Below are 12,682 nucleotides of genomic sequence, written 5' to 3' on the forward strand. Positions count from 1 at the left end.
AAGTCTCTTTGTCCTCTTTCTACTTTCCATTTCATTCTTCTCTTTTGTTAGCTTTTGGGTGGTTGCTTCTGTACCCATCTCTGATGTTTCTCCTTGTTAAAATATGATACACACACACACACACCAATTGCTCAGCGTTCCTCCATCCCTCCATTATTCTTAAAGCCACAGTTATCTCAGTTTTCCTCCATCTCCATTTTACTCAAACTTCTGCCATTGAAGGATAGGATAGCGGAAATCAGGGGAACGTCTCTTTTAAACTCCCCCCCTTTCATCCCTTAATTGTGATAAGGGATGCGAAGCCTTCAAATATTCCAGAGTGCCTCCACACAACCTATTTGACTCCTGATACCATGTGTTGTTCTCAACATGAAGTTCTGGGTTCGATGTACTGATTTAGAAGAGTTATTTTATTAACAAGCATACATGTACAGTATCCATCAAAGAAACTTAACCTTCCTCAACTGGAGAAGCTGATAGCCTTGTTCTTAGGAGTCTACTCATCTTGAAGATACAATAACATATCTCAGCATTGGGGGGGGGGTTGTTGGAAGGGGGCTGCAGAAGAGGGAGAGAGAAGGAGGTGTGGGAATGTGTGTGTAAGGGAGATTTGAGAAAAGTAAGGGGGAGGGGAAAAGGGAGTGAGAGTAAGAATGGGGATGCAAAGAACCATGGGTGTAGACAGGGGGGGCAGGAGGGGGCAGCTGCCCCCCCAGAAGCAAAAATTATTGTATTTTACAGACCATAACCAATACTTTGCCCCTCCAAAAACTGAAGTGGAAAGGGCTTTGCTTTAGCAAGAGCAGCTCTCCACTTGCTTGGGGCGGGAACACAGCTGTAACAAAAACACATCAAATAAATAAAGCAAAGTGGCTACCAGTACTTAAGCAGTTAAGACAATGGAGCAGAATATCCCTTCAGGCAAGGTCCACCCTATTCACCCTATTGTTATTCAGTGGGAGTTGTTAATGGGCATTCAGGGATCGCATTAACAGTTCTATTGGCGATTTAATGAGGGTGCAGAGGATTCAATTTGACTAAGGTGGCCCTGCAAGGCTAAAAGGAAGTGAATAAGAAGGGGGGGGCTGTAGCTTTGATAGACACAGTGATGTTTATAAAAAGCATTGGTGTTCCAGTCTGCCCCTCCTCCTGCATCTGTATACTGTAAATCAGGGGTGGCCACCTCCCAAGAGACTCTGATCTACTCACAGAGTTAAAAACTGGGAGTGATCTACCCCCTTTTGGGGGGTTCAGGTCAAAGCTGTTGAGTTTTTTTAAGGAAGGGAAGCCCTGTTTTGGGGGGTTTAGGTCAAACTTGTTGAGCTTCTTTTAGGAGGGAGGGAGGCCCATTTTTGTTTAGGGCTTCAGGTCATAGTTCAGCTTTTTTTAGGGAGGAGGAAAAATTTGGGTGAGCTTTTTTAGGGGTGCCAGTGATCTAGCAGTGATCTACCACAGACATCCAGTGATCTACTGGTAGATCACAATCTACCTGTTGGACGTGCCTGCTGTAAATCAAGCAGAGAGAAAGCTGCTTACAAGGCTCCTGTACAGGTGTACCGGTATCTTCCGGCAGAGTTCTAGCATCACAGCGTCACCCAGAGGCACCCACAAATGTGAGTTATCCCTCTCTCTATTATTCCTTCCTTCCCTCCCTCTTCCATCCTTAATAAAATACTGGGGGGGGGGGGCAGATAAGGCCTCTAGGATTTGGCTGCTATGCCTAGGAGTAGGACAATTCAAGAAAGCAGAATGATGCATATGCTATGGTAATATATCAATGGAATCATAGAATTGTAGTCGGAAGGGACCACAAGGGTCATCTAGTCCAACCCCCTGCAATGCAGGATTTTTCCCCCAAGGTGGGGCTTGAACCCACAACATGGTTGAAATATTATGCTGATATGCAGCAACGCCTCGGAGCTGTCGTGACTGCGGCCGTGCCTTCCCTCGCCCTCACCCGCCCTGCCACCCCCTCTTGCCTGCCCGACCCTCCCGTCCTCTTGCTGCAGAGTTCCAGCATCACAGCGTCACCCAGAGGCACCCACAAATATGAGTTATCCCTCTCTCTATTTCTTCCTTCCTTCCCTCCCTCTTCCATTCTTAATAAAATACGGGGGGGGCAGATAAGCCCCACATAGAAAACCCATCAACATGGGGGGGATGACTCTTTCAAATACGGTATTTACTAGTAATTGGGGGGGGGAGGCACCTAGGCCTCTAGGAGTTGGCTGCTATGCCTAGGAGTAGGACAATTCAAGAAAGCAGAATGATGCATATGCTATGGCAATATATCAATGTTGTTGTTGTTTAGTCGTTTAGTCGTGTCCGACTCTTCGTGACCCCATGGACCATAGCACGCCAGGCACTCCTGTCTTGAATATATCAATAGAATCATAGAATTGTAGTCGGAAGGGACCACAAGGGTCATCTAGTCCAACCCCCTGCAATGCAGGAATTTTTTCCTAAGGTGGGGCTTGAACCCACAACATGGTTGAAATATTATGCTGATATGCAGCAACACCTCGGAGCCGTCGTGACTGCGGCCATGCCTTGCCTTGCCCTCGCCCACCCTGTCACCCCCTCTTGCCTGCCTGACCCTCCCGTCCTCTCCAGCCAAGCAGGGTAGCCGCCGCCGTTGCCAGCCCCAGAAGCACAAGGTGGCCGCTGCCGCCGCTGCTGCCACCACGATGTCGTCAGGCCAGCTGGCCCTGTAGCCCCGCCCACGTTCCCACTTTGTGGCCCCGCCCCTGAATGATCATGGCTTGCCCCCCCCCTAGTTTTGATCCTGGCTACGCCCTTGCAAAGAACGCCGCCAAAGAGGAGGGAGTAAGAAGAGATGGAGATGGGGATGAAGAGGAAAGCAGGGGCATGAAACGGCCTAAAGAAAAGGAGGAGATGGGGTGATGGGGAAAATGGATGCAAAGCAGAGCTGCAGAAGATAAGAGAAAAGTGGCTTCAGAAATGGAGCGGCAAAGATGAAAAGAGACCTCGGTAGTTGCATGGAATGAGATTGAGAAATTATAGGGGGTTCATGTGTTAGGAGTGGCAAAGCGGTCACCGAGTTGTGGAAGCAGGGGTGCAGCCCCTAATATTTTCATATTTTATTGCATGTTGCAACGGGGAACTGCACAGAGTTTATAAGGATGAGGGTGTGTTGTAGCCCCTATTATAGCCTCTTTCTTGAGTTCTTGGACTCCTTCTGGCAGCTGGAAACTGAATACCCTCAGCAGGCTGGTCAGGAAGATGAATATTTCGATCTTTGCCAGCTCCATTCCCAAACAAATGCGAGCCCCTGAAGAGGAGACAAGAAAAAGGCAGTAAGTGGGCAATTATTTACTTTCCTGTGTTCATTGCTTTGTAGCTATAAACATTCTTCATACCGGTAACACTTTGGCAAAAAAAGTATAGTTAGGATAGGGAAAACATCAAGGCTGCTGTCAATTTCCTAGCCTGGTCAGTGCTAACCCTTTTCTTCTTCTGTTTATACTTATGTTTCGTTCTGTAATTTGAAGTTCCCTATCTCATATCAAAGAAGATACATTCAGAAAGAGGATGGATTGAAGATGAAGGGTCTTGTGTGAGGTGCGGGGCAAAGAGGATTGCCCAGGGCTTGAAGCCGGGGTAAGTGTGTCTAGCTCCCAAGTAATAACTGGGATAACTCACTTTTCTGTATGCAGAATAAGGGTGAAGTTTTAATTTTGATAGAGGACTTTGTAATTTCCTTTTCTTCTTTTCTTTTCTTTTCTTTTCTTTTCTTTCTTTTCTTTCTTTCCTAATTTTTTTTCTATTTTCCCTTCTAGATTAGCATGGTTTTTATTGTGTCTCACGTACATTGGTACCTCGGTTTATGAACACAATTGGTTCTGGAAGTCTGTTCATAAACTGAAGCGTTCATAAACTGAAGCGAGCTTTCCCATTGAAAATAATGGAAAATGAATTAATCCGTTCCAGACAGTCCGCGGAGTACTTAAACTGAAGCGTTCATAAACTGAAGCATGGGTGTAATTGGTTCCGGAAGTCTGTTCATAAACTGAAGCGTTCATAAACTGAAACGAACTTTCCCATTGAAAGTAATGGAAAGTGAATTAATCCGTTCCAGATGGGTCCGCGGCGTTCATAAACCGAAAATTCATAAACCGAGGTGTTCATAAACCGAGGTTCCACTGTATAAAACTTTCAATAAAACTTTGCTCAACTGCCCAAATCAGCAAGACAGAAAGGGGTTAAGACCATGGAGCAAACTGTCATGCCAGGTTTTCTTCTTCTTGGTAGGAACTAGCATTGCTGCCTGAAAAGAAGTTGGATGGCTTGCAGTGGGAATGTGAGACAGGGAACAGCAGTATCCTGGTTTGGCAGTGATGCCTCTCAGGGACAGGGACAGGTGGAAAATGTAGGGAGGTCCAGATGGTAAGTGATGGAGGCCCCAGAGCAAGCAGAGCCATAGCTAGGGAGTGGTGGGATGGGCCCCCACCAGGGGCGCAGGCCGGGGGCGGGCGCAGAATCGGCTAAAAATATGTCGCCTTCTCTTTCCCTAGCAGTAGCAGCAGCAGCAGCAGCTGGATCCTGCAGCCCGGCGCCACAGCGGGAACAGAGGGGTAAGGAGCACAGCGCGGCTCCCTCGGACAGCACATTCGCTTTCCCGCCAAAGCTGGAACGGACCATTCGGAACCCCAGTCATAGAGGATCCTCCTGCTTCTTGCCGCCACCCGTAGAAGGGACGCTGCTTGCCTCCCTGGCCGCTTAAGAGCGCTTCTCTCCCCTCTAGCCTCCACCCTCCCCTCTGCCTTTCTCACTTCCTGGTTTTTGCGCGACTTCTGAAGAATGCAGGCTCCAATCTCAAGGCTGAATCGTTACCTTGGGGGTAGCAGGCAGGGCAGGGCGGATCGAGCACTTTGATGGGGAATGAAAAGATAAGAAAAGGGGGGGACAGGCGGGAGAGGAGAGGAGAGAGTGGAGATTTGCCTTGAGCAATTGTTAAGTTATTGTGCTTCGGTGCATGACTTCTGTGCACAAACGCGCCCTAGCGCAAACTGGCTATCACAAATCAGTCCTGTGATATCCTCTCTGAAATGAAACATGCCAAGCAGGGGAGCTCGTCGGCAATCCAGTAGCCTTTTGGAGAAAGGGAAAGGTTTTGTATCCGACTGCCATCTATTTATACGGAATTGCACGGTGCAAACGGCATTGCTAGCTGTTTATGCTTTTTCTCATCTGATGTGGATAGAAATATTATTTTTCAAGGTGAAATAGCTGTTGCACAGAGAAAGAGGGATGGGGGATTCCAACGCTTACAATACGAGCTGAAAATAGGGTGGCAGTCAACTAAGCTTTACTCAGAGTAAGGTAAAGGTAAAGGTACCCCTGACCATTAGGTCCAGTCGCGGACGACTATGGGGTTGCGGCGCTCATTTCGCTTTACTGGACGAGGGAGCCAGCGTACAGCTTCTGGGTCATGTGGCCAGCATGGCAAAGCCGCTTCTGGTGAACCAGAGCAGCACATGGAAACGCCGTTTACCTTCCCGCTGGAGCGGTACCTATTTATCTACTTGAACTTTGACATGCTTTTGAACTGCTAGGTTGGCAGGAACTGGGACTGAGCAATGGGAGCTCACCCCTTCGTGGGTATTCGAACCGCTGTCCTTCTGATCAGAAACCCTAGGCTCAGTGGTTTAGACCACAGTGCCACCCGTGTCCCTCAGAGTAGACCCATAAAAATGAAGGACTATGACTAAGTGAGGTCCATGTCAACAGTTGAACTTCTCTGAGCTGACTACTGTCCAGAGTTTATTTCAGATGAATAGACTGTGATCCTGTGTCCTGGTCTGGCTCCACTTTGAAGGAGGGAGCAACATAGACTCTGCTGATGTGCATGAGCTAATTTAATTTGAAACTGTTATGTACTGATAGGATCCAGAATCAGCAGTCTGATTCTGGATCCTATGATTCAGCTCAGTACATAACAGAAACGTTCACTGAAAACAAAATCTATTTTGAGAATAAAAGTCCTATAAGTTTCCAGAAGGTCATGTTCATGGCTTAGAACAGGCACCCCCAAACTTCAGCCCTCCATATGTTTTGGACTTCCCCATCCACTAGTCCTCTTAGCTAGGGATCATGAGAGTTGTAGGCCAAAACATCTGGAGGGCCGCAGTTTGGGGATGGCTGGCTTAGAATCTAAAGTGGCCTCCAGAGGTAGGTGGGTTCCAACTCCCATCAGGCCCAGATAGCACAGCCAAAGGCAGGGATGATGGGTGTTGTAGTCCAACAGCATCTGAAGAGCCTACAAAAGCGAAGCAGGTCTGGTCTGATCAGATGTTTTCAAATTGCTGAATACTCAATGCCCATTGAACCAATGATATATATCTGTGTAATCATTATTTAGCACTTGAATACTGAGCAGTTAGGCATAATCTAATCCACAAATATCCTTGCAATAATCAGGTCAGTCAAGCCCAATCCAGTATCCCCAGACCCAAACATATCTGTGGAAATAGTTGAGTTCAGTTTCCTAAACCCTTGTCTGATACCATCCATCTACACATATCCTGAAAACAAAAGTTACTGAAACAATTGGTTGTTCCATACCTATATATCTCAATGAAAAAAATATGTTTATTAAAAGCTATTTTCTGTTTCGATTTCTTATTTTCTATTTCTTATTTTCTCTCAGACGTAGAAAGATTGTCCACCACCTGGAAATATCAACGTCTCTCAACTTTCAATTTCCCTGATTCTAAAATTGGATTTATTTTTTTGTTTGTTTCAGTGAATCCATAGCACTAATTTTCAAAATTAGTGAAACACACAGCCAAGGACTCTGTAAGCTAAATGTGCTAAATAAACAGTAATTGAACAATGAACAGCTAGCTGAAGGTTTGCAGAATTTCTAGCACTTTTAGCACTTTAGATTTCAAATAACAACTCTTGTGTATAAGAATTTGTAACGTGACTTGTAAATAATAATAATAGTTTTCTTATTTATATCAACCAAATAACACAGATATTGTGAAAGCAATGTCATTTTACATCATATAGTATTACAATGTAAAGTTATCAATGTGGAACAAATCAGTATGACATTTCTCTACGTCTCATTTAGGCCTATCTGTATACAGTGGAACCTCGGTTTATGAACACCTCGGTTTATGAATTTTCGGTTTATGAATGCCGCGGACCCATCTGGAACGGATTAATTCACTTTCCATTACTTTTAAGGGGAAAGTTCGCTTCAGTTTATGAACGCTTCAGTTTATGAACAGACTTCCGGAACCAATTACACCCATGTTTCAGTTTATGAACGCTTCAGTTTAAGTACTTCACGGACCGGTCTGGAACGGATTAATCCACTTTCCATTACTTTCAATGGAAAAGTTCGCTTCAGTTTATGAACGGTTACTCCGTGGACCGTCTGGAACGGATTAATCCACTTTCCATTACTTTCAATGGAAAAGTTCGCTTCAGTTTATGAACGCTTCAGTTTATGAACAGACTTCCGGAACCAATTGTGTTCATAAACCGAGGTACCACTGTATTGTTTTACAACTTAATTACATAGAAAAAACTGTCAACTGCCATCTGAATGTCATTTGCTTTGCTGAAACCTTTTATTAAGACATAACAAATTAAATATTGGGTTTTCTGTGAAGGAATTCAATACAAGGTGAAGTGTGTGAGAAATTGAATGGAGGGGGGTTGGAGGAGAGGTGGAAAGAAGAGCTAATTTGTCCATGGCTAAGGGCTGCAATCTGGACAGTTCTGTCAGGGGCACAAGATCACCTACCTACGGCTCTGGTCCCAAACCACTAACTCCGAGATCCCCTTAACTTGCCACTGCCTTGCCCCATTCTGCTGACCAGCATTGCCACTCAAGCCAGAAGACGCTGCTTCTGCTCTGACCCACTCCCTCATGTGCTGATGCTGATGTCATTTCCTGGAAGCAGACAAATAAGCACATCTACAGATCACAAGATAGCTTGGTCTTCTGCGTTTACCTGCACCAAATGGCAGGTATTCTTCTCTGTCCACAAATTGTCCATCCTTGTCCAAGAAATGATTTGGGTTGAACTCTGCAGGTGTCTCCCATCGTGTGGGATCACAAAGAACAGAGCGCAGATCAGGAAAAATCATAGTCCCCTGCAAAGAAGAAACAATTGACTTGGAATGCATTCAGATCAATACCTCTTTTTTTGTCCCACATTATCCCGAGACTAATCATTGCAGAGACTGATCTGTATTATTATTATTATTACTATTATTATTTGGGTGGGTGGCTTTGTATTTATCACCTTCCCCCACCTCTTTGAAAATGAAAGCTCACAGTCAGGCTGAGACCTCTGGTCACTACATGCTCCTCCCCTGCCTCAAAGGCCCCATGGAATGGCACTTGCCGATGGTGAAACATTGCTGCAGGTGGAGGTCCTGCTCTTGCCCTTCAGATTTTTGACTAGACAGGAAGTTCCTGTAAGGCTGGCTGCATCTCTCAATATGCAACATTTTGCTGCTCTTTGGCTACAGGAGTGCAGCTGTATCACACATTTATACCTTGGGAATGAGAAAACCACACAGCTTCACATCCTTTGTACATTGCCTAGGCAACCCAACAAAAAGGACATATTTAAAGCGCTGCATTTCATGAATCACAGCATTGGTGTAGGGCAGTTTCTTCTTATCTTGATAGCCAATTGAGTGAGCAGAACCTATGACATCTTCTATTTCCTTGTGCATTTTATCTGAAGAGAATGATGGAAACAGAAGGTTTATTTTGAATACTGCATTTTATTTCAGGTGGACATTTATTTCCCTTGAACATATTCCATAAATCTCTGTGAATGAGTCCCAGTTTCTTGCTTTCATAGGCCACCAATTTCTCCAGGAAGCTCAAGTCAGTGTAAATGGTTCGTCCCCACTCAAGATCCCAGGTGTGAAAAGGTTGAAAGTGAAGCTCATCTCAGTTGTTTCTGGTTACCAGAACCATATATACAGGTGAACCTTGGAAATTCAGAATATCATCAAAAAGTGCATTTATTTCAGCAATGCAATTTAAAAGGTGAAGCCAATATATGAGATAGATGCATGACATGCAAAGCAAGATATGTCAAGCCTTTATTATAATTGCAATTATTTGTCGTTAGGCAGGTCAATTATAAATGGAATGTAATTAATGAAATGTAATAGCGATGTTTATTTTTGTATTATGTTAACTATTTGTTTTATTACTGTGGAATTTCGAAAAGAAAGCATTTGTAAAAATTAAAAGAAAAATAAATAATAATAAGTTACGAAGAAGAAGAAGAAGAAGAAGAAGAAGAAGAAGAAGAAGAAGAAGAAGAAGAAGAGTTTGGATTTGATATCCCGCTTTATCACTACCTGAAGGATTCTCAAAGCGGCTAACATTCTCCTTTCCCTTCTTCCCCCACAACAAACCCAGCAGCTGCATGTGGAGGAGCGGAGACGCGAACCCAGTTCACCAGATTACGAGTCTTACCGCTCTTAAGCACTACACCACACTGGCTCTCATGCACTTTTCGACAATATTCTAATTTTCCAACTTTCACCTGTATAGTCTTCACCCCCGGCCCCCAATATTTCCTACTTTGTTTCATTAATCCTCATTTCCTCACCTGATCTTTGGCTAGCATCACTCATGTAAAGGTAAAAGTAAAGGACCTCTGGGCAGTTAAGTCCAGTCAAAGGAAGGAGGTGAAGGAGCCAGTGTTTGTCCACAGACAGCATTCCGGGTCATGTGGCCAGCATGACTAAACCACTTCTGGCTCAACTGGACACCATGATGAGTGCCAGAGTGCACAGAAATGCCGATTACCTCCCACCGCAGCACTACCTGTTTACTTACACTGGCATGCTTTCGAACTGCTATGTTGGCAGAAGTTGGGACAGAGCAACGGGAGCTCACCCTGTCATGCGGATTTGAACTGCCGACCTTCTAATCAGCAAGCCCTAGCGGCCAGTGCTTTAGACCACAGCACTACCCATGTCCCTCATGTACTGGAGCATGGAGAGGCCGGTCACTTATTTCACAGCAGGAGCATTCTTGTACATTTGCTGCATAAAGAAACTGCTAGCAGATTTGCATAGCAGCTTGTGGTTTGGTATCAACCTGGATGGAGGAGCATGTGTTGAGATTCCTGCATTGCCGGGGGTTGTATTAGAAGACCCTTGGGGTCTCTTCCAACTCTACAATTGTAGGCTTCAATGATGACAAATGACAGAGCAATGCAATTAAACTCATGTCCAACTTTAAACTTCTTAGGGACATTTTATTTTATTACATAACTATTCTGCTCATTCTGTGAATTTAGGGCAAGGCCCATATTTTCCCCGGGTCCCAGCTTTCTGGGCATTTTACATTTTTGCTTCTGTTATTTATAGGTTCCAGAAACTATGTAGGAAAATGCTGGCGGGAAAAACTATCTTTCCAGACATGTAAGTCAAAAACATTTAGCTTATTTCAATCTCGTTTGCCTTCCATAATTTACATCATAAACTCACTTTTAACTCTTTCCGATATGAAACCTTTAAAGAATTGTGGTCCACCACAGTGATCCACAGAAGCCCTGGCTCTCCTCTCTCACCTTGGATATCTGGATGACTTGCCAGGAGGAGAAGTGCCCATTTCAGAGAACCCGTGGTTGTGTCTGACCCTGCTATGAAGAGCTCAGTAATGCACTGAGCCAAATTCTCTTCAGCATAGGTGGACTCTGGGTCATTCCTGCTCTGGTGTTGAAAATAGGGAAAGCGACATGTCATTTATATGCATTACAACCTGTCCTTCAGCACTTACTTGATCTTCTTCCCCCCACTTATTACCATACCACCCACACATGCTTCATGAGGGGTGGGGTGTCCTCTTACACTGCCTGAGGTGAAAAGGGAAGCTGCTGCCACCACCGCCCTACTGTTGCTGCCGTCACTCGCTGGATCATCACCTTGTCGTGGTGAGTGGGCTTGTACATTCCTATGACGCTTGTGAGTGAAGCCATTGGGAATCTCATACTCCCAGCAGGGTCACCCAAGGTGGTAAGGTCAAAGGGGAGGAGCAAGACAAAGAATGATCCAAGAAGTCATAAACGGCAGAACAGACGGATGATACAAAGAAGTATGTTACAATGGCTGTAAAGGTGGGTGAAAGCTGCAGGAGATAAGAATTTACCAGTCGTTGTGACTACTCATGCCAGCAGAACAGAGCCTTACTGCGAAGACTGTGTATTGGTCAGTGTGCACTGATCTACACACGCAAAACAAATTCATGTACAGGTGTCTTCCAAAAAACCCGCCCCAAACCCAAACACCAAAAGTTCCATGGTGATCGGCCCATATGGTAACGGGGGCAGGATCGTGAAATCATGAACCAGCACATGGGCGGTGGATACAGATTCAGTCATTCTGACTCAAGGAACGAGGCAGTTGAATAGCTCAGCAGCTGTATCCATGACTGAACAGCCCTTTTTAGGATCCACTCTGCTCACTCCAAAAAGGGGGAGGGGCTAGAAAGGTGCCCTAAACATAGTCTGCCTCCCTTTTTCCCTGACTGAATTACCACGCCCAGTGGGGTCACCACTGATCAACTACCACCCAGAAACAAATGTCCCCATTGTGGAAGGACGTGTAAATCCAGAATTGGCCTCCACAGTCACTTATGGACCCATTGTTAAAACCGTGTTCATGGAAGACAATCCTACTCAGCTACGAGTGATCGCCAAAGAAGAAGAAGAAAGCCTGTTGCTGCCGCCTGCCTTACCTGGGTTGCACAGCAGTGTCTACAAAACAGCAACAAAAACAGGGGGCTGGGTGAGATCTTGGAAGATTTTGGTGAAATCTTGCCAGAAGCTGTCCCCTTTGCTTCTCCTGTACTGGTAGCAGCTGGCTAGGCAGCACACCTCCAGAGATGCCTCCTGTTGGCATTCCACTGTCCAAGGCAGCTGCCACAGCCTGGCTCATGGGTGTTGTGCTTCATAGCTGGTTATTATAAGAATATCTGTATTTACAGCAGTAGCTACTGTGGGTTGGCATAATAAGCCAACACTGGCCTTGAAAAGAGGGATCCAGTGGAAACTCTGGCATCAGATATTCCAAATGTGTGCTACCATATTTCAGTGCCTAATGGACACCACCACATAATAGTCGAGCTCCTTTTTTAAAGCCATAAAATCAGTCCCAAAGCATTCGCCACATAATAGTCACTCGCAGGGCATTCTCAGTGCGCATGCAATTGCCTTGCCCTGATTTGGACTACTTTTACCTGTTCACAAGTTTTCTGTGCATCCTAATCACACCAGAAACAGTTAGTAACAAGTAATAAGCAATGTTAACATAAGTATGTTTGTTAATAAAAACTATTTCCTCGCATAAGGGTCATGCCTTGGTTTTTCACCACATAATTGTCGCAACTCCATTTTTTAAAAAGAATAATTGGCATAAAAAGGTGACAATTATGTGGCGAAATATGGTAAGTTCCACTAAACATATTTAACCATTCTTTTGTCACCATAATAACTAAGCATTGTTCAAAGAGGGAAAGATGAAAATATTTTTTGTCCTTTCTAGTATATGAAGATAGATGAGACAGGGATTTGAAGTCATAGTTTAGCTTAAGAATATTTTGTTTCGGATTTTCTGTTTTCTCAGTGCACATTTGAATGTGAGATGAATATCAATCCAGAAAAAA

At 44.7% G+C, this 12,682-nt stretch overlaps 1 protein-coding gene and 1 pseudogene across 1 annotated transcript in view; one reads left to right on the forward strand and one right to left on the reverse strand.

Moving 5' to 3' along the window:
• LOC132592142 (cytochrome P450 2J4-like) overlaps positions 1–12,682 on the forward strand; it is a 96,437-nt pseudogene that overhangs the window by 56,693 nt on the left and 27,062 nt on the right.
• The window catches only part of LOC118094000 (cytochrome P450 2J4-like), a 68,518-nt gene that overhangs the window by 35,376 nt on the left and 20,460 nt on the right, over positions 1–12,682 (reverse strand). The window contains exons 6-9 of the mRNA XM_060274313.1: positions 10,590–10,731; positions 8,542–8,729; positions 7,992–8,133; positions 3,126–3,292 (exon numbers count right to left, since the gene is read on the reverse strand). Coding sequence (XP_060130296.1) covers positions 3,126–3,292; positions 7,992–8,133; positions 8,542–8,729; positions 10,590–10,731 — 639 coding nt within the window. The remainder of the gene's footprint in view (positions 1–3,125; positions 3,293–7,991; positions 8,134–8,541; positions 8,730–10,589; positions 10,732–12,682) is intronic.

The sequence above is a fragment of the Zootoca vivipara genome, chromosome 5, assembly GCF_963506605.1.
Source record: "Zootoca vivipara chromosome 5, rZooViv1.1, whole genome shotgun sequence".
Taxonomy (NCBI): Eukaryota; Metazoa; Chordata; class Lepidosauria; order Squamata; family Lacertidae; genus Zootoca; species Zootoca vivipara.